At 35.8% G+C, this 21,724-nt stretch overlaps 1 protein-coding gene across 3 annotated transcripts in view; it reads left to right on the top strand.

The window, feature by feature from the left end:
- The window catches only part of XPOT (exportin for tRNA), a 29,371-nt gene extending 8,974 nt beyond the window's left edge, over positions 1-20,397 (top strand). For 2 of the 3 annotated variants that reach the window (XM_075058137.1, XM_075058138.1), the window contains exons 6-25: positions 995-1,213; positions 1,782-1,966; positions 2,333-2,501; positions 3,822-4,058; positions 4,388-4,426; positions 7,416-7,478; positions 8,463-8,587; positions 9,469-9,613; positions 9,769-9,888; positions 10,059-10,153; positions 10,952-11,021; positions 11,442-11,680; positions 12,196-12,481; positions 14,318-14,507; positions 15,762-15,878; positions 15,963-16,078; positions 16,574-16,621; positions 18,111-18,182; positions 19,214-19,270; positions 19,766-20,397. In XM_075058137.1, coding sequence (XP_074914238.1) covers positions 995-1,213; positions 1,782-1,966; positions 2,333-2,501; positions 3,822-4,058; positions 4,388-4,426; positions 7,416-7,478; positions 8,463-8,587; positions 9,469-9,613; positions 9,769-9,888; positions 10,059-10,153; positions 10,952-11,021; positions 11,442-11,680; positions 12,196-12,481; positions 14,318-14,507; positions 15,762-15,878; positions 15,963-16,078; positions 16,574-16,621; positions 18,111-18,182; positions 19,214-19,270; positions 19,766-19,792 — 2,619 coding nt within the window. In that variant the 3' untranslated portion in view covers positions 19,793-20,397. The remainder of the gene's footprint in view (positions 1-994; positions 1,214-1,781; positions 1,967-2,332; positions 2,502-3,821; positions 4,059-4,387; positions 4,427-7,415; positions 7,479-8,462; positions 8,588-9,468; positions 9,614-9,768; positions 9,889-10,058; positions 10,154-10,951; positions 11,022-11,441; positions 11,681-12,195; positions 12,482-14,317; positions 14,508-15,761; positions 15,879-15,962; positions 16,079-16,573; positions 16,622-18,110; positions 18,183-19,213; positions 19,271-19,765) is intronic. The other variant, XM_075058140.1, reaches the window with a different exon arrangement.
- Positions 20,398-21,724: the final 1,327 nt, after the last annotated feature.

Below are 21,724 nucleotides of genomic sequence, written 5' to 3'. Positions count from 1 at the left end.
AGATAATGATTGTGGTTTAATCAGTTGTGTGTAAAATATGGAGTATTAAAAGTTTCCCTTTAGAGAGATATAATCCAGATTCCTGATGTTCCTGAGTGTCTGGAGGAGGAACAGTAATGCTGTTTTTAAGACCCTCCTGGCCTAACTCCTGTCTACTTAGAATGCTAGCAGATGTTTATGAATGAACAGCAACACTCCTCTGTTAATACTATGGCAGAGTATTGGCTACTCTTTCTTGTGGAATTAGTTACTGTAGCTGAACATGTAGTATCAGTTGACCCAAGAATTTGCAATCAGCAGAACCATCAAGTGGGCTGATACAAGTCTTGGCCTATACCTGCCATTATCTAGTTATCATTGCAGTTCTGCACTGAAAATTAACATAGTTGCTTTGTTTGTAGAAAACTTAACAGTAGGAAATGGAATATGATGCAACTTGAAAAAGAACAGATCATTGTGAAATGGATTAAATTGCTTTTAATTTCTCTTTGTGGCAAGCTGTCCCATTTAGAAGTTTATAGAAAAGTGGAAGGAGAGAGAGAGAGATTGGTAGTGACAGATTCTTCCCCCACCCCCACCCCCCCCCACCCCCACTCCAATGAGCTTAGACTTAGAAACTTCCTTTAGTATTCTTAAAGCTAACATCTAATGTAGGCACAAGCTAGCTACAAGAGGACTGCAACTTGTTTTCTGGAAGCTGTTGTTTATTCCTTTCACCAAACTGCCAAATTAGCTTTTAGTCTTTGAATAGTACACTTAATGTCTTAGCACTGAATGAAAGGCTTAGGACTGTATCACCCAAAAAGAATGTTTCCCCTGTTTCATTACAATTTAGCTAAATTTTCTTCAAAATCCTTGGAAAGCTTAAGGCTTTTGATTGATCTCAGCCAGGAAGAGAGGTAGTACATTAATTGCTATGCAGAGATCAACAAGCATATATGATTCTTCTCTAATTTGGTAAGAATGTACAAATAAAATATCTTGTTTCTACCAGATGCTGAATCCCCAGCCTGAGAAGACTTTTATTCGCAACAAAGCAGCGCAAGTCTTTGCATTGCTTTTTGTTACTGAATATCTCACAAAATGGCCCAAGTTTTTTTTTGATATTCTATCAGTAGTTGACCTTAATCCACGAGGTGTGGATATGTACCTCAGAATCCTGATGGCTGTTGATGCTGAGCTGGTAGACCGGGATGTTGTTCATACCTCAGAGGCAAGTTATTATTTTGCATTAACATTTGTTTTAAATTTCAAAAAAGTTCTCTTACTTTAATTAGAGCAGAAGACTTGTAGAGATGATGTTGTTTTCCTATGGCAACCCTGCCTTAGAGACATTAGGTGGTTTAGATCCAAAAGCCATATGTTGTTTAATGCTTTTTATGATTTTATAATTTTCAGTTAATGTATTTTTTGCTTGAAGAGCTAGCAAACAAAAACTAATGGTCTGAGTTAGCCAATTTAATGTTAGACTGACTCATTTAAAAATGTTAACTTCTTCTAGTGCCTGTTTTAAGGAATCCTAACATCAAAAACCCATGTAATGATCTAGAGGGCTTTTCCTCTTTGTCTGCCTTTCTTCAGGGTTTGGGCGTTGTGGTAGAAAGAGCGAAAACTAGGGTATTTTGGTTTTATTTCTTGCAAGAAAAAAAAAGTGCTCTCTTTGAGTTTCTGATTTATCTTGCTAGGACAAGTGGTGTCTAGTAGTGGATACAGAAATGCTCCTAATTTTACAAGATGCTAATCTATGACAAGACTGATTTATTCTTTTTCTGTATTGATAGGAGGCTCGTAGGAACACCTTATTAAAAGATACTATGAGGGAACAGTGCATTCCAAGTTTGGTGGAATCATGGTACCAAATCTTACAAAACTATCAATATAATAATTCAGAGTTGACATGCCAGTGCCTTGAAGTTGTTGGAGCTTATGTATCCTGGATAGATTTGAGCCTGATAGCCAATGAAAGGTAACGGGTTTTTGATGGAATATGTTTGCAAAAATAAGCTTGGTAGCATGCTGACTGTATTTCTATGAAACAGAATTGAAACTCATCTTTGAAAAAGAACTTTATTATATAATTATTTGGAGGTTTTGTGTTTTTAGTAGAGTGATGGGCTTTGCAAGCCAAGCCGATATAATGGCCAAAACAGACACTACGTAGTTTGCTGGGTTGTCCTTAAAATGTATAAAATGCTGGGTTTAGTCAGTATAATAGAGTTTAAAACTGTCTTATAAAAAGAAAACATTATAAACATGCACACAAATAATATAAAGCTTCTATATGATGCTACTGTGTACATATAAAAATAAACTTTTTTTTCCTCCTCTAAAGGTTTATAAATATGCTGCTAGGTCACATGTCTGTGGAAGTTCTCCGGGAAGAAGCTTGTGATTGTTTGTTTGAAATTGTAAATAAGGGAATGGACCCAATTGATAAAACAAAATTGGTTGAATCTTTATGTCAAGTATTGCAGTCTGCTGGCCTCTTCAGTATTGATCAGGTTTGTGTATTGATTTTTACAATAGGAATGAGTTATAGGTTTCCAACAGTTCTTAAATAAGCAAATAAACAGAAAACTATAAAACGAAGTCCACAGATTAGGGAGAATTAGTTCTGCTTCTGCATCAAAGCTAAACACTCCTCATGGTTTTGTCATACTTAAAAGGACAGCTTGTTATTAATATTCCTTGTTCATTTAAAACACTGCATTTTGTTTGTCCTCAGCATGAGTTTTTTGTTTTAGAAGCAAGGTACTATGTAACTCCTCTGTTCCTCTACTAAAGCTTGTTGTGCTTACTGTTAATGCTGCTTCTGTGTTTTGTTGCCTTGTTGAATCTTCTGTTCTGAATGATTCCGTAATAGATATTATAGCCAAGGTAGAGGGTTTTTTAGGGTGAGACTTTAGATCAGCTATGCATGCTTAGGTAGGGGAAAGAGCTTTCTACAGGGCATGTATGCTCTTCTGTATGTCTGCACCATCAGACATGAGGCTTGAAATTCATATCAATAAGATGGAAAAATATACCTACTAACAAAACACGCATTCCCTGGCAGTTGCAGTGTTTAAGGAACAGCTGTTTGCTACCTGCCATGGAGAAGGGAACCAATCCTTATGAAGCTGTAGTCCTTAGATTGCAAGGCAGTTATCACTTAATTGTGAAGCCTTTTTCTGCATTTTAGTAAGAATACAAATTTGACAATGTGCATTCGTCAGTTCAGGAGGTGTTCCTCAAAATCTTACCTCAGGCTTTCTGAGGAAGACTTGTTATTCTTCTGCTTATATACAGTTATGGCGGGGAGCAAAGCATCTGTCTGGGGTGACTGAGGGGTATTTCTCAATTCTAATCAATGTGTTTCTGCAAAAGCAAGCCATAAATATTTAATATTAACTCACTCTTACAGGCAGTACTGAAAGTTACTCGGTATCAGTATTTCTGAAGTGAGCTACAGCTGTTAATTCTTTGAAGTTTTCCCATAAAAAGATTTTCCTCTTATACAGCCTAAAATTTATGGTAGGTATGTGCTGCTGCTTTTATTTTGAACCTGCTTCTTGCTGTAAAGTAAAAAGAGAAACAAACTAATCTGAAGAAATGAAGCAAGCTACCGTTCTATAATGGAGGACAGCCAAATCTGGCATTGCTTTAGTTTTTCTCTCTCCATTCCCCGGGGAAAACAAACCAGGCACTTGAACTTTCCATCTAGGAGATAAATGTTGGTTTTACTACTTCTACGTACTAGACATGGGTAGTAGAATCTATAAGCTCATGCCATTTAAACATGAGCTCTGCTAGTATTTTTAATCGGATGTCTTGTCTTGCAGGAAGATGATGTGGATTTTCTGGCCAGATTTTCTAAGCTGGTCAATGGGATGGGGCAAGCATTAATAGCTAGTTGGACTAAATTGATAAAAAATGGGGATATGAAGAGTGCTCAAGATGCTCTGCAAGCTATTGAAGCAAAAGTGGCCCTAATGTTGCAACTGTTAATTCACGAAGATGACGACATCTCATCTAATATCATTGGCTTTTGTTACGACTACCTTCACATCTTGAAACAAGTAAATATGTCTGGCTTCAATTTAACATCACTTTTTGACATATGATTTAGTTTTGATTTTTTGGTGGGAATATATGAATCTCATACTATGGGCAAGCTGACTTGCAAAATAGGTTTTTTGAATTATTAGCATTCAGTATCTTTAATGGCTGTGTTCATGCTATTTCTATACTGTTGTTTAGAAACCCGAAGGAATTGAGTTAAATCTTGTGTTAAGTAGAAAGAAGGCTTGCAGGTTGTATGGCTGTTAAAAGCAAACCTGTCTTTTCCTGTTAGACAGTAATACAGGAGTTACTATACAAAGAATAACACTTGAAATTTATTTTACAGCTTTCTGCTCTTTCAGACCAACAAAAAGCTAATGTAGAGGTAAGTATTTTCTTTTTACTAGAGATTCTTTTTTTCAGGAACACATTGGGTCAGAATCTTTGATTTTGCTGAAACAAATCATGTTCTATTTATATGCCTTCAAATGTGCATGTGACAATAATTAAATGGGAAGATTTAAAAGTTAAGACAGTATGTTCCATCTTCTGCTAAGTAACTACAGCTGTTTCTTTAAATAGTAAACCTATATTGAATTGTGTATGAAGATGAAAGCTATTTTAGAGCTGGTCTTCCCAAGCAACCCTTAAGCACATGTTGGTAAGCTCCTGTACAGTCTGTACTGTTGATAGAATGTTCTTAAATCAAGACAGAAGAGGGTTTTTTTTCCCTGAAGCTTTTTATTTTTATTAAAACCTGCTCTGGTTCCAAAGGCTGGGAAGCAGTATGGGAAGGGTTATCATAAAATTCAACACTTGATATTATCATTAGGTAAATTATGAAAGAAGCTGCAATTAAAATATAACAGTTGTACTTATAATGAGCAGTTATGTGTTAAGCATTTACATTAAGCTATACATTAAGCTTAAGTTTATATGCTTGAGTTTATACATAAGCTTAAGTTTATATATCAAACATTAAATTTAATAAGGTTTATGTCCAGTTTTGCAGGTAGTAAACTGTTTGTCTTTTCCAGCACAGTCCTTTTTTTAATTTCTTTTCCCTATGACCCTTCTGCACCAATGTGGATGTACTAATTTAGATGTTGAACTGGTTAGATTGGTGCAGGTATTTTGTAAGTCTGTACAGCTGACAGCTGTGATTCCTTTTCCTTTACAAAGAAAACTGAATTCTGTACCTGTTCTAACATGAAAAGTTGAATTTGGATAACTGTGGTCTAGATTATCTTGATCTGGTTTTGTCTAACGTCTGTTTAAATTGGATTAGGTAACACAATAAGAGAAGTTTGATAACATCACTGAATCTTTTTATTTTTGTAACTATGTCTCTGTTATAACTGGATCAAACAAAATTACTACTGCAGTGCACTTAAGACATTTAAAATCTGAATGTTACTGTCCTGGAGTCTGTTGTTTTGTTAAACTTGCTTTCATACTGAAGAACTTCATGTTATAATTATTTCTTGATTTTACTGAGCACTTCTTGAGGATTTGTGTTAAACTGAGAAGCGATCATACTGATCATCTAACTCATAAGAAAGTACTTGGAAATAGTCTAAATCTTATTGTTGTCTGTCTTAAGCTTTAAATTGTGCGCTTAGCAGCATTCCTTTAAAGTTTTGCACCTAAGAAGTCCTCACCTTCAACTTGTTCATTATTTGAACAGGAAAAAAGGTGGTCTTGTTTATTGTGCTTTTGAAGTCCCTAAGTTTTTTCTTTTTTTTTTCTCATCAGTAGGATCACATTTTTAATTCTTAAAATGACAGGTGTTTCTAAGCATTTCTGGCTACAAGCATATCACATTAATGTTTTGCAATTATTTTAATTCTTTAATACTACTTCTTATGGAGAAGCAGAGTCTTCTCACAGATGATGCTGACACTTGGTGTTAATAGAAAGCTTGATGACATTCTTGCTATTTGATCATGTTCTTCCTCAAAGTATTACAAGTGTATTTCTGCAAGATCATCAGGAATTTAGCTTCAATTTAATTCATTGGTCCATTTTGGTGTTAAAGAACTTCAAGTTTTGCACTTAAAATGAAAAATGTAGTTGTGATTGATTTGTCGAAAGTCTTGTTTAGTTGGTTTTTTTTAAATTTACCTTGTTGCCTTGTTTATTATTTGTCCGGAATTTATGGCTGGCTGCATTCAGAACCTCCAGTACTGGAAGAGAATCGCGAAATGATAATTAAGTTCTTGCTGATATGATCAGCATTTTCATTTGCTATAGTTATAATAAAAGCTGTTGGCTACTGAATTTAACCAATATGAAAAAAAAGACAAGTTTGTTTTCTCACCTTGTAGTAGGTATAGGGATGAGGTGCTCTGTAATGCTAATCAAATACCTGTTATAATTCTACAGTCTTCTCCAGTGTTCAGTGAACCCATTTCTTGTAATAGGCATATGGAAAATGGTCTGCCTCTCATTCAGTTTTAATTATTCAGAATAGCTTTCTGTCCATGTGGAATATTTTAGATTTAATAAACATTTCTGTAACTTCCCTAGAAAAAACTTAAAATGAAAATTAAAATAGAATAGATTTTTAAACACTTGTTTTAGCTGTGTGTGTCAGTCCAATTTCTATCCATCCTGGAATGCATGAATGGAATTGAGTACTCCATGTATTTTAAACATTAAAGCAGAATTCTAAAAACTTGAACTGGTAAATGCTTAGTAAGACCAAAGTTATACATTTAGAGTTTGAGACTTCAGTAGAGGTGAGATCAAGTCTTTATTGCTGTTTTAGGACTTCTCAACGGTCCCTACTAAGGTGAAATTGCATGTCAGTGCTTTAACTAATTAACAACTTGCTGCTGCTGAAAAGGGAAGGTTTTGCTTTGCTTACTATTGTTTGCTGCTCCTTACTCTTGGATTCTTTGCTGGACCAATTCAGCTTGTTACCCTGTCCCCCAAAAAAACCTTTCCAGGATGTTGAGCTAATAGAAAAGTTAATGTTGTGGCAAAGCTGACCTGCCCCTTTAAAAGAGGACCTTTGACAACCTGTTTAGCTTCCTCTGCTGAGTTCAGTCATCTTAATTGTTGTTTCCAGTGTGAACTGAACAGCATAGATTACAAGCAGGAAACAAAGCCAGATAATACTATCAGAGACCGAGAGCTCCAAGTCATCTATGCTGGGTATCTGGAATGGCATGTGTGTATTGTTTGGATATAATCCATTTGTTTTAGTTTGGACTGTTACTTCTGCTAAACCTCTGAAAATAATTCAAATGGGATTTAAGGTATTTGTAAACATGTAACACTTGCTTTAATGTTTCCTTTACTCTAGGACTTTAACTGTTGCTTGTTATCACTTGCCTGCTTCTGTGCTCACAGTTCTGTTTTTATCTTAGGCAATCATGTTGGCTGTTATGAAGAAGTTGACATATGATGAAGAATATAATTTTGAAAATGAGGTATTGTGTTATATGAATAAACAGACAAATGCAAATTAAATTACATGTAGTAAAACTTACGCTTTTAAAATATGTATTTTTCATAGACTAAAGATTTGAAGATAGGAAGCAAAGGTCTGTAGGCTGAATTTTTTTCCTATGTGGAAAGCTTTCTTTAAGCTCTAGGCATGTCTGCATAGGACAAAACACAGTAAAGGGATATTCAAGCCAGTTCAGTTAACAGAATATTTCTGGCTGCATTTGTGCAGAACTATTCCTAGGCAAATACAGCTGTGCTGTTAGCTAAACATAGCTGTTGAGCTGGCTTGTTCAGTGTGAGTTTGTGTGTTTCCGCACATCACTTCTGTGTCTTGCAAAAAGATCAGAGAATCATTGTGTAATGAAACTCTTTAAGAGATGCTGCTTGACCTACTTCAGGTGGTCAAATCTCTGCAAAAATAATTTAAAGGAGGAGGAAGGTCTTTGACTTCGTTTTCTCCCATGCTTACATCTCTGTCAGCCAGCAATAACGATTGAATATGTTAGACTTACTTTTGCTCCAGGCTGTTTGGCAAGCTATAGTCTTAAAAAGGTTAACTTAAACTGTATGCAGTCATCATAAATGTTTCTGTCAGTTTAATTTTGAAACTAAGCTAGATGCTGAGAATGAACATCTTTGAGGAGTGAGTCAATTTTCAAGAATTGGGTCAATAAGGCTTTGCCAAGAGCATTTTCTTTCTTGTACTTTTGGCTAGTTTTCAGTTTGGAAAGCCTTTTTAATATGTTTCTGGACTGAATGCAGTGGATCTCAACATATTACAACCAGCCAAAAAAGGAGCCTGCTGTTATGTTGCAAGAGCATAGGGTGAGCATTATTGAATTCTCTGACTGTGGTATACTGTTCTTGTATGTAAATATTTTGGTTTAGGTGTAATTGTCTAAAATGATTGTGGATTAATTTAAACATGAAAATATGGACTTCACTGACATGTGAATGTTTTGTAGGGTGAAGATGAAGCAATGTTTGTGGAGTACAGAAAACAGTTGAAACTGTTGCTGGACAGACTTGCTCAGGTCTCACCAGAGTTACTGTTGGCATCTGTCCGCAGAGTTTTTAACACTACACTTCAGTAAGTTGGGTTTTTTAATGTGTTTACACAATGCCTTTAGCTTTTTTGCTTTTGTAACTGTCAGAGTTTGTAATGAATGGAAGTGCGATGTAGCAAGGCAAAGCCGATTAATAAAATGAGCTTGTTACATCATGATAATTATGGCTTTGTATAATCTTTTATTCAGCTGCTCAGAAACAAAAAGCTGTCTTTTTCTAACCTTAAATGGCAGCTAATTTTTTTTTCCTAGAGGTGTTTCTTGATCTTCATCATTTTCCTACACAGCAACAGCCAATTTGGACAGGTGTTCAATTTATACCTCAAGAAAATATTTATGAGATGTGGCAAACAATTTTATGTATTACTGCTATCAGAAAACCAAGGTTGGATAGGGAAAAGAAACAGAAGTGAAGTATTTTTTACAAAAAGAGCAGAACCAATCCTGGAAACTATGTATGTATATAAAGAAATGTTACTACTAGTTGCCTGACTAGGAGAACAGTTGTGCGTATACAAACGGGAATCCAGTATTGTTGGTGGCTTCGTTGTACCTTACTCTTTAGTGACCCCTCTTTTTAAGTGAAGCTGAATGGCTTGTCCACATGTCATAGTAGGTGGTTTTGTACCAAAATAAGCACTTCAAGAAATCTGTAGCTTTCAAGTTGAAACTGGTAAAAGAAAATTGGTGGCACTGTGGTGGAGAGGTGCTGTGTTTGTGGATAAAGTCTTCCAGAAGCATCCTGAAATACTGCCTAGCTCTTACACTGTTTTTCTTACTTTAAGTCTGCTCTTTTTATGCTGTCTATCTGAAGAAAGCTCGAAAAAAAATGCTAACATGGTAGAAACTGTGATTATTTCATAAGCTACTACAGACTAACATGATCTTCATACTCTTTCTCTAGGAATTGGCAGACTACACGATTTATGGAAGTAGAAGTAGCAATAAGGCTGCTGTATATGTTGGCTGAGGCTCTTCCTGTATCTCACGGTGCTCACTTCTCTGGTGATGTTACAAAAGCTACGGCTTTACAAGACATGATGAGAACGGTAAGCATGTGTGTTGTGGGAGCTATTTAAAAATGCTAATAAAGACTGGAACATTCCAGTTCGAATAGCTCATCTTACTTACCAGCATATCACTTACATTGTAGTTTGGTGTTATAAATGGCTAAAGTACTAACTTGCTAATGCTTTATTTGTAGCTGGTGACTTCTGGTGTTAGTGCCTATCAACATACATCAGTTACCCTGGAATTCTTTGAAACAGTGGTTAGATACGAAAAATTCTTTGCTGTTGAACCTCAGCACATTCCAACTGTTCTAGTAAGTTTCATCTCATTTACATTTTTGGCTAGATAAGTTCTTTAGAATTAGGAAATTTTCTTATTTTCTGAAGGTCTCTAAAGAAGCTGGGTTTCTTAAATTGTTGGATGATTAGCTTTCCCGCCCCCTTGTTTAGGGAGTCTAAGACTGAGATACTTTCTTGATTGCAGATGGCATTTTTAGATCACCGTGGTCTTCGCCATACAAGTCCCAAAGTACGAAGTCGAACAGCTTACCTCTTTTCCAGATTTGTCAAGTCTCTTAAGTGAGTAAAGCTGTTACAAATGTATCCCAACGGCACTGAATTTACCGTACATAGCCCTTCAGTACATCACCGTTGTCATTGAAACAGGCTGGCCTTCAAATGGACTGCAATGAAGTAATATATCGAAACAGTGCTCTATCAGGGTAGTCCTGTTGTGTAATACTAAGGTAGCAGTGGAAAAAATTTTCACAGAACAAAGAACTGGAATACATATGCTTAGCTTACTTTGATTAGATGTTAAAACTGATCAACAATGTAAACACCTGTCCTGCTTTTCCTTATTGAGCAGAGCTGAGAGTGAGTGGATCTGGAGACTCCCAAGAGTAACTCTTCACTGTCCCTGACCAAATTCTGAATATTTACAGAATTTATACTGGTGAAGTTTACTCAGTGTATTAGAACCCTTCAAACAGTCCTGTCCTGTTGGTCTTATTTCACAGGCATGTATTTAATGTAGAGGCAGGAGAAGCTCCAAGATGGTTCAGATTTCAGAAGGATCCTATTTTTCAGCTATTAATGAAAATATTTCACTCTGAGTGAGGCTATTTAAACACGTTTAAAAAGAAGAGGGAAAGAAAGAAATGTTTATATCCCACTATGTCATGTATCTATTTGGCCTGCCACAAGCACTGTATCCATAAGCCAGGTTTTTCTACAGCAGTGCTTTGATATTTAAAGGGGAGTTCTGTATTGAGAAGGTAGTTTAGTGTCTAGCTTTACAGCTTAAATAAAATACCAGGAAACCTGTACAGATGCACACACTTCTAAATAGTGTTATGTACTCGTGTTTTATTTCAGTAAGCAAATGAATCCCTTTATTGAAGATGTTCTGAATAGAATACAAGACCTGCTGGAACTTTCTCCCCCTGTGAGTATTTACAGCAGGTTTTTGTAATAAATAAGGCTTGCACTTATTGGTGTGCCTGTGTACTTACTGAATTGTAAGCTTAGTACACAAACATTTAAACACAAATAATTGCCCTGCTCTTTTGGTGTGAGATCACTCGCATGCTTACATTTGTACCTAATTTTAATAATCTTGCTATGTGTGTTTCTGGGAGTATGGGCTAGAGATGGGTATATATAGAAGGCTATCTATCTGAATCGTATAAAAATAGTTGTTCCTTCAACTATGTTTTTACCTGTACTTGAAACTTCTACTTAAGTAGGAAGAGAATAAAACTATTGTAAATATACTATAGAGATTACTTAGCTTGCTTAAAGAGTAGTATCTTTAAACTTTGATAAAGGACATTTAGTGAATTATGCCTGTTATCTTCCATTTTAGGAAAATGGTTACCAGGCTCTGTTAAGCAGTGATGATCAACTTTTCATTTATGAAACAGCTGGAGTATTAATAGTTAACAGCGAATACTCTGCAGAAAGAAAACAGGTTCTAATGAGGAATTTGTTGACTCCACTGATGGAGAAGTTCAAAGTATTGTTAGAAAAACTGATGATGGCACAAGATGAGGACAGACAGATGGCACTGGCTGACTGCCTCAATCATGCTGTTGGGTTTGCTAGGTAGGTACAGCACAGTGACTCTGTGTGTGTTTCTGGTTTGAATAAAAGGGAAATATAAAGCATTTATTGGGAGGAGGGGCTGAGTTTCTACCTGTACTTTATTGATCTAAAAAATCATCAGTGGTTGTAGAATTTCTTACGGTAGCCCAGAAAATGAGTTAAGTCCCCCTAGAAAAGGCTGCTATGGGTGTAAATACGGAGAACATTGAGCAAGTTTATAGTGAACCAGCATCTATTCCCTTCCTCAAAGAATTGTATGGAGCTATTCTAATCATATGTTGTTTGTAAATTGTTAGAATATAATTCTCTAAAGCCTGCCAAAGTGTAGCTACTTCATATCAAATAATTCAGTTCATTACTTCCAGTGTCTGGCTCCCATTTCATGAAAAGTAATATTCTAATTTAGTGCCTGGGTTTTAAAGCATATGTTGTTCCCCATGTTATTGCTTCTTTATTGTATTGGAACATATATTAGAACACGAGCTTATATACAACTTGCTGTATTGCTTTTGCAGCCGAACCAGCAAGGCTTTCAGCAATAAGCAAACTGTAAAACAATGTGGCTGCTCAGAGGTTTATCTGGACTGCTTACAGACATTTTTGCCAGCTCTCAGCTGTCCATTACAAAAGGAAGTTCTGAGAAGTGGTGTCCGCACTTTCCTTCACCGCATGATTATTTGCCTAGAGGAAGAAGTTCTTCCGTTCATTCCTTCTGCCTCTGAACACATGCTTAAAGATTGTGAAGCAAAAGATCTTCAAGAATTCATTCCTCTTATAAACCAAATAACAGCTAAGTTTAAGGTATGATACTGCATAAGCTTTTCAGGTCAAAGTGTTGCTGCTATCTCATCTTTGCTGGTTCCAGAAAAATAGCTATGTGTCAGAACCTTATCTCACAATTGATAAATAAGTGTATTTCTAAGGCTGCTACTGGGAAACACAGTCTTCACCCACAGTCTTACACTGCTGGACTTGCAGTGATTAAATGAGTGTTTTTCTTTGGTTAGTCTCAGAATTTTATGTTGTTTCTAAATTTCTGAGTTTAATATTTTAAAATAAAATACTACTTGCAGCACAAAATTTTTTTTTTATTGATGCAATTAACTTCATGCCCTGCACTGAAGTGTTAAGCTAATGTTACAAACTATGCAAGCTCTGAAGTGAATTTTCTCATTTCTTACAATGAGATTTCCAGGAGATACAGAAATATCAGATGTGCTTATAGGGAGGAATACTGATTTACAAAATCTCGATGTGGTGGTGGTGTACAAAAATGTATGCTGAGGCTTCATGCATTGTTATTCAAAATAGGTTGACAAATACGGAGGTTTTGAAATGGAGGTATGAGATATGTATTAAGCAGGAGTAGGACTGTCAAGTGATTATCTAGCAAAAGTTCTTGAAGTGTAGCCTTTGAGAGCTTCCTAGTTTTAAACAGTTCAAATGCAAAGTCCCTGGAGCTGCCACAAGAATATTGCACTGTTGTGAATGGGATGGGAAATTCATTGCTGTATTGAGAAGGTTAAGAAGTCCTTTAAATAGGTTTAAATAAGTCTTTCAGCAGAATGCAAAATTAAAATTACTGAAAGTAAAGAGAAGTGCATTTTGTGAGCAGTAGAACAGAGCCATAATATACCTGTGTGAATCTAGCATGTGGACCTCTGTTTGCAGTATCCCATCTGCAGAGCAGAGAGAGAATTTTGAAAAATCAAGTAGTTTGGGGATTAGGGAGAAAGACTCTTATTACTCTAGTCCTTTTAGCAATTTATGCCAAAAGCAATTCAAGATAACAGTAGATAATTAAAAATAGTCTGTGTAAGGTGAGGAAGGTTTAAAAAAAAAAGTCACAGGAGCAAGACTGGACAAATACCATGTTCAGGTGTAATGTTTAATGTTGTATGATACTGTACCATTCTTATTACAATATGCTAAAATAAAGATCCTAGCTTCAATAGTCTCCCCTTGAATACTTTCAAGATACAGTGAAGAGAAGATTAAAGATAAAACCTTGCTTAAGCATTAAGAAATGAACATCTGAGTTGTCTCTATGGAACTTTAGTGTGTGGCTAGCACACAACTTCAGTTTTTCAATTCATAAGTGTTCAACTATTTTAGTGCCCTAATATATATTTCTCACTGCAAGTAGGACATAAATGACAAATTTATTCTGTAATGCCAGTAGTATTTCAGCTCAGGAAAACTTTTCTTTAAGCAGTCTTTAAAGACGAGTGCTACAAAAGTGGCCTGATGCCAGTTTTAACATCTGAGAGATGCATTTTCTGTAACTACAGTGACTTTACAGTAGCCCCTCTTGATATTTCAGGGAATTTGAGATAGTGTCTGTCTGAACAGAAGCATGAGAAATCCTGAAAAACTTCTGTTCCTATTCAGGATGAGACTAGATAGGACTAGATGTTTTTGTGCAAAAGACTTGAAATAGGTGGAGTGTAAGTCAAGATGCAGTAATGTTCATGGTGACTCTGATGTGACTCACTTTGTTATAAGTAGTTGGTACATGAAAATACTAACTTTAAAGGTGAATCAAAGCTGAGAATTGTAAAAAGCCCTTAAGTTTTAATTTCGACATGTTCAATTTGTGTAACTGTTTGAGTTGATACCCTCTTCCAATCTCCACAGACACAGGTTTCACCTTTTCTGCAACAGATGTTTATGCCACTACTTCATGCTATTTTTGAGGTGTTGCTCCTTCCAGCAGAAGAAAATGACCAGTCTGCTGCTTTAGAAAAACAAATGTTACGGAGGAGTTACTTTGCTTTTCTGCAGACAGTAACTGGCAGTGGAATGAGTGAAGTCATAGCTAATCAAGGTAAGTAGTTCAGTTTCTCAAGGGATAGTACTGTGGTTATTCTCATCTAAGCTTTGTCTATGCAAATCATTAGCCTAGTTCCTGTCAAGTACTATTAACTATGTTAAGGTAGAATGGACTAATGTAAATACAGTATTCAACTGACATGTTGCACAAGAAGTTGCGTTTGTGAAATCCAGCTATAATAGGCATGTTCTTCCTATTGATCTTTTCAGCTTATATGTGATCACTGTGTCTATAAGGACAAGAATAGTGTATAATACATCTTCATTGCATCATTGTATTTGATTGGTGAATTGGAGCTCATACAATATGTAACAATGTGTAGCAATGTTTGTGCTGTTGGGTGAGACCACTCACAGCTGCTAGTATTCAGTGTGATAGTCATCTTCTGAAGGACACATCTGTAACTTCTGTAATTTTTTATTACTATCACCTGATCTTGGTATCTGTGGTAGAAGGCATCATGTGACTTACATATGTAGTTACCAGGTTTCCCTTTGTGGCCAAATGCAGATTAGTGCTTTTCATAGCAGGAATTTGAAGTCGAATGTCCAGTTGCTTCATTCTTCAAGTAATTCTCTTGGTTTGTATTCCATTAAAATGGCTAGGGACTTGAGAAGCTTTAAACTGGCTCATCTGGTAGGTGGAGCTCAGAATTCCTTCCCCCAATCCTAAAATAATGGTAATACATGTAGGAAAGGAAAGGATTGCATTAAGTAGTAGTGAGAGCTTTCTTGAAAGAGGCACTTGATAGTTGTGATAGGCCAAGAAATTTTTAAAGGAATCAAACAGAAGTAAGCATAAATGCAGCACAGAAATTTTCAAGTGTGAGAAAAATACCTTTCCATATATTGGAAGATAAGCGAACTACTTTAGTGCTGCTGAGTTCTAATTAGCTCTACCAGGTTTGGGTAGAGAGGAGAAAACTTGTATTTGTAAGCAGGTCAAAGTACCCCCCTCACCTTTGTGTGTATTAAAGGCCAAAAGAGCAATTAAAATCTCCAAACTTCAACAAAAAAATACCCCCCAAAAACCAAACCAAACAAAAAAAAAAACCCAATTATCACCTAAATAAGAGTTGTCTTGCATCGTAGGGGAAACTTTCAAAAAATATTTGAGACTTGTGCAAAAAAGAGCTGTTTTGAAGTTGAAGCATGTCTTCCAGGTCAGTATTTATATAAAGTAGTGTAAGAGTACAGAAACATTTTAGGCTGCAAATTGAAATGACAAGCTTGTTTTAATGTGTTTAAGGTGCAGAGAATGTGGAGCGTGTGTTGTTCACTGTCATTCAAGGAGCAGTGGATTACCCAGATCCTATTGCACAGAAGACTTGTTTTATTATTCTTTCTAAGTTGGTGGAGCTTTGGGGTAAGCTATCTTTCCATAATTCCTTTGTAGCTGCTACTAACCATGAAGCAATAATAGAATATGGAATGTTATTTTTCTTTTCAGGAGGTAAAGATGGACCAGTAGGTTTTGCAGACTTTGTCTACAAGCACATTGTTCCTGCATGTTTCTTAGCACCTTTGAAGCAAACATTTGACTTGGCAGATGCCCAGACAGTACTGGTGTGTATTATAGATGGGGTTTTTTTTCTTTAGTTGTGGGGCAGATTCAAATTAAGAAACCTACAATGACTGTGGTGTCGAAGATTGTTGTCTCACATATAAAATCCCTTATGTTTTTTATTGAGGTACCTGGATGATTAATTATTGAATATTGTGGTACTGTATTCTGTAGTTCACCTATGCTCAAAATCAAGCTAGAGAATTGCAGATCTGAGTATTTAACGTGGACCTATATTACTTATTAACTAATGTTCAGTGAAAGTGAACACACACAGGTGGCTGTTCTTTAGTTCATTTTGGGTTCAGCTGTGACAAATTTTTCTGGTTAGTGGAACAAAAATTGGAAGGTTGAGGCTCAGTTAGCATTGTGTGAAGGGAAGATGAGGGAATAATGGCATGAACTAGCCCTTGTTTTAAGCCTCGTTAGGTTCTTTGGCTTTAAATACTTAACCAATAGACTAATCGAACAGTCTAATGTTATGTATTACATTGCAGGCTTTATCAGAATGTGCAGTGACGTTAAAAACAATTCATCTCAAAAGGGTAAGCTTCATAATACTTTGCAGGGAATAATTCTTGCAGGTTTCTTTCTAGTGCTTTTATCAATTTCTAAAAATTAGATACTAGGGTGAATTACTACTCTACTCTTACATAAAATGATAGGATGACCATAATGCTGTGTAGGAATACAGGATGCAGTTGTTTTGCCTCTTGATAAATTACTGCAAAATATTAACTCTTCTTTAAGGAGAAAAATCTGCTCACTTGGTTGTTACTGTGTTTAATTGATCAATTGGCATTCTTTCACTTTTCAGTGTAGTACTTAAACTGACATAAAAGAGCAATTAGAGATGTACTATAGAGTACCTCTGTGAAAACTAAAGTGTCTTTCGAATTGTAGCAGACTAGATTGAAAAACATTCATGAAAAAAATGAATTTTGCATTGTCTAATGACTAAAACACTATAGCATATTTCCATTTGTAATGGGAAATGAAACAGTTTCTATGTTCATGTTACTGTTTCTTGCTACACCCTTTAATTTGCCTGCTAACTTTTTCTGTCAGATGCAAGTAAAAGTCGTAACTACACAAATTGTAAGAAGTTACAAACTGACAGAGAAGAGGTTGTGTTTTAATTGATGAGAGCTGCTGAGTTTGTTCCTTTTTCCCCAAAAGCAATGAAGAGGTAAATTTGTAGGAAATTAAGCTTTGGTAAATAACTTCCTATTACAAATGCTGTTTCTTTTACCACTTCTGATACAAATATAGGAAAATTATCTGAAATCTTTTCCCCTCATGTGAGCTGTATACCATGTTCTAGTTCTAGGGTAACTTCTGTGTAAATTAATAAAGTTGATTCACTTTCCCTGGTTAGATGTATTGGGTTTTGTTTGTGTACTGCCAGGGTACAGTAATCCCTCTTGTGATGAGAGGTACCTGATAAATGCAAATAAAGAAAACAAAAACTAATGTGCTAACCAAAACAGAACTGTCTGTCTGCTTCTCTCAAAGGATTGAAAGTTCCATTTTATTACGTTTAGTCCACTGCAAATTTACGTAGTCAGTGTTACGAGAAACACTATGTTCAGTGTACTTGGCTACTGAATTTCACTATGGGAGTAGATTGGTAAAGCAGTTGGCAGATACTAATTGCCAAATTTTTATTTATTTTCCTTTCATATGTCAGATAGTGAAATTAGGGCCGCCTTCCTTCTTAACTGACTTCTACAGTTGACATGTCACAAACTGACTGGCTGTATTGTAATTCTTATTTCAGTGCAATTTTCAGTGCGTTCTTCTGCTGTGTAACAAATACCAAATTGCAGTAGAATCCTTAATGCCAAGGTTGAGAAATCTTTCTATTTGCTAACAGCTGAGAATAACATGAGCATTTGATATGCATAACTTCTCCGTAAAATAGTCATGTAGATCACCTGTTTTCAAACTCTTCTGTTACCATACAGTATAGGGCTATGACTTCCCATTTGTACAAAAATATACTTGAACAAATTGTGTACTGCTTTGTTCTAGGGTCCTGAGTGCATTCAGTATCTTCAGCAAGAGTATTTGCCTTCTTTGCAAGTAGCTCCCGAGATAATTCAGGTAGGAATTCCTAAAAGAACATTTGGAAAACTCTTAATATTGTAAATGTTAAATGAACAAAATGAATACCGACAAAGTTAACCTCCTACCATTCCTCAGTAAAATGTATTCTGATACTGCATATCAGAATAGCATTAACTTAGCATAAGGAGTAAAGTTACTGCAAGAGTACCTTGCAAAAAAAGTCCACTGTATGTGACTGTCTAAGCCATCTTCCTACTTTAATTCAGATTTTTAACTTGAGGAAAAAGCATCAGAATACTTAAAGTAATAACTCAAAAGTAAAATGAAGAATGTTGAGTGTATAGAAAATGTGATAAAGGCTGTATTCAACACTACAGAAATTTAAGCGACAGCACTGGTTCTACTGTCAAAAATTATGTCCAACTTTAAGCATTGGGGTTTTGTGTGCTTATTTTGTAGTAGTTTAAGAGGGTTCTCAAAAGTGAAACTTTACACCTAACCATGGTCTCGATATTAAGCATTGCTAGCCATATGGTAAGCATTGCCATGAATAAATTGTTAGATGAACCCTGACAATTTTAATTGTGACTGATTTGTATACTATAGTAATTGGGTTTGCTGCATTAGGAGACAATTATACTAATTATAAAAAACTGTAGAACTTTTTAAGTGGTGTTAAATATATCTAAGGATCAAGTTTTATCTTTTGGTGACACCCTGATGTTTTCTGATCTAAGATTATAACTTTTTCAAGTGATGTGCATATTCCGCTGCCACCAGAAGTTACTGGAAAAATTAAAGGTTTAGAATCTCCTTGTTTGCAGTCCTTGTTAGATAGTCCTGTTTCTGTCTACTCAGCTAAAAGTGAATGTCACCCCACAATGCACTTGGCCTGTCATAGCCTATGACAATTTTTTTATCCATAACATACTTTGCTTGCACATTAGGGAAAATACAAACTAATATCAATGGCTTTACATACAAGGTATTCTACATGCTCCTAACATATCTCAGGTTGTCTTGTTGCTTCATTTAGTTATTTAGTATTTCTTTATTCTCTCTTACAGGAATTCTGTCAAGCACTTCAGCAGCCTGATGCTAAAGTTTTTAAAAATTACTTAAAGGTAAAGATTTTTTTCTTTAAATAGCTTTTCATTCCATTTGAACTTTGTCATACAATTTAGTTGTGGTAGTGACCTGAAGTAAAATTGAAATATTGAATTATTTAATAGGTTTTAGCCAGAGGGAATCTCCAAGTAGTAAAAGCAGTTATTTGGAAAGAAGGAGCAAACAACAACAAACCCACATCTGTAGAACTGTCACTTATCCTCAGCACCTTGCCATCTCCTCAATAGCTTGATGTTCTTATGGCTTATGTTTAATAGTTGAAATAGCAAAAAAAGTGATGCTATAATTGTAGAGAATGTGTCAGAATGCTTCATTTTTGAGGGTGCAATTGTAATCGAATAGCACAAGTCACATCCTTGAACCTAGTGTGTTAACCAGTATGTTAAACAAGAAAATGAGCTCTGTCAAACTAATTATCTTGCAGCTCAACCATTCCATGTCTTCTATTTCCTTTGTCTTAAAATGTGTTTTTTTTAATAAATTTTTAACAGGTGTTCTTCCAGAGAGCAAAGCCCTAAGGAAAGTACTGGAATCTCATGTACCCTGTTTTCCATAGTCCAGAACTCTGGTTGTTAATTTATAAAAATGCTAACTCTTGTGCCATTCAGACTGGGTTTGTTTTTAAGAAATGTTGCTTTGTGCTCACATCAGTACATATTTTAGCCTCTCGTAAAAAAAAAGAAATGCAAATCCCCCACCTGTGTCTCAAACATGAAGGTATGTGATAACATGAAAAATAATCTGTATACCTACACAAACTTTTATTATGTAAAGGATGACTTAAGCTTATGCTGTAAAACGTGCAGCAATGAAATGACACTTATTTTTGAAATTAAATGTAAAAATCCCTTCAGACCATAGCAATGGTTATTAAAATGTGTACATTTTTGATACTGAGTAAAATGTTTTCATAAGACATAAAATTCATTTGTTCATGTATGGTGACATGAAAATAAAACAATCAAAGTCATTCTTGTAGATAGTCATTTCATTGAAGTTGTCTTAATGATAAAATTATATATATATACCTCCTATAAAACAGATTGGTTTAATAAATGATTTCATTTAAAAGTAGCATCTCGTTCTATCTTTTTTATGAAAAAAATAAAATTTTATCCAGTGAAATGTTAAGTCTCTTCAAATCATTTTTGTTGAATCTTTAGAAGCTACAGCATTCTTTAACCTTCTGGCTGTTACATTTGAGTAGAACCTGGCAATTTTTCTGATGCTTGGATAATAAATTGTATGGCAGTCTTGCATGTGGAGGATGCTGTCAGAAAAAGGATTGTATTCACTGCAATATGTCAGTAGGGTCAATGGTCTATAGAGAGATTTTAGTAGGGTGTTGCTAGTTCTGTCCCAAAATGTATCAGTTGGTCAGCTTGTTTCTTTACCTTTTTTTTTTTTTAAATTCTATGACATTACAGTTTTTGTAGCTATTTCACAGGGACAGGGGGAAGCTAGGAGTCTTCCCATGCATGGGGTTTAATACTTTCTTCAGGAACTGCTGTCATAGTAAATAGCTGACTTACCTCTAGCATAATCAGATGAGCATTTTTCTAGACTGTGCGGTGCTAGGTTCTTCATCCAATTTAAATGGAAAATAAATGAGGAGGTGGATCAGAAACAGCAGCCAGGAGTGAAGCGTAGTGATGTTTTGAGGCTACTTACTGCCATTCCCTCCCTTTTCACTGAGGGAAGAAAGCAGAGGGCACTTACCTTTACTGCTCTTCAGCAGGACAGTATCACTTCTATAAGATTTTTGTTCCTGATTTTTGTATGTTTAATCAAAAGTTTCCTGTTACTTGATTTGTCTTATCACAGATTAAGTGCTTGTGGTGCTTTTTATACTTCCTAGTCTTACAGTCCTGTTTCCCTCCTTTTGCTGCCAAACCAGTGCGAGAGGTTTCCTGGGTCCAATAGCCCTTTCGTTTTCTCCTGTAGCACTAGAAGCCTTCCAGCTTTGACTTGGTGCTTTGCATATGCTGCTGTGTTCCTGCACCTCCCTGCTGCCCCTCCCCAGCGCAAGGGGCTGCACCCCTGGCCATGGCAGCTACTGCTGAGTGTCTGCTCTCAGTCTTCTCTGTGTTTGGCTTGGTCTCCTTCCTCTGCAGTTATGGCAGCTTTACCACGTGGAGGGAAGAGCTTTCACTAGGCAGATTATGAAGCGAATGATAAGGTAGGGCTCTTCTGTCTTTAGCAAAGTTTTTAAACTACAGTGCTATTGTAATGGAGTTGCTCTTAGTTTTCATACATTATTTAGACTTTTGCCTTCTGAAGTAAGAGTAGTACTGCTGCTTTTAGCACTGTATAAAAGCAGGAAAAAAGCCTATGCTTATTAATACTATTAGTATAATTGGCTGTGTCATTTGTCTAACAGAGCATGATTTAGCTATTATCAAATTACACCCTCATGAGAAAAGTCTTTAAACTGGCCACTGCCAAAAGAG

This window comes from Buteo buteo, chromosome 26 (genome assembly GCF_964188355.1).
Source record: "Buteo buteo chromosome 26, bButBut1.hap1.1, whole genome shotgun sequence".
Classification (NCBI taxonomy): Eukaryota; Metazoa; Chordata; class Aves; order Accipitriformes; family Accipitridae; genus Buteo; species Buteo buteo.
Note: the sequence above shows the minus strand (reverse complement) of the source record. Positions and strands in the feature narration are given on the sequence as shown.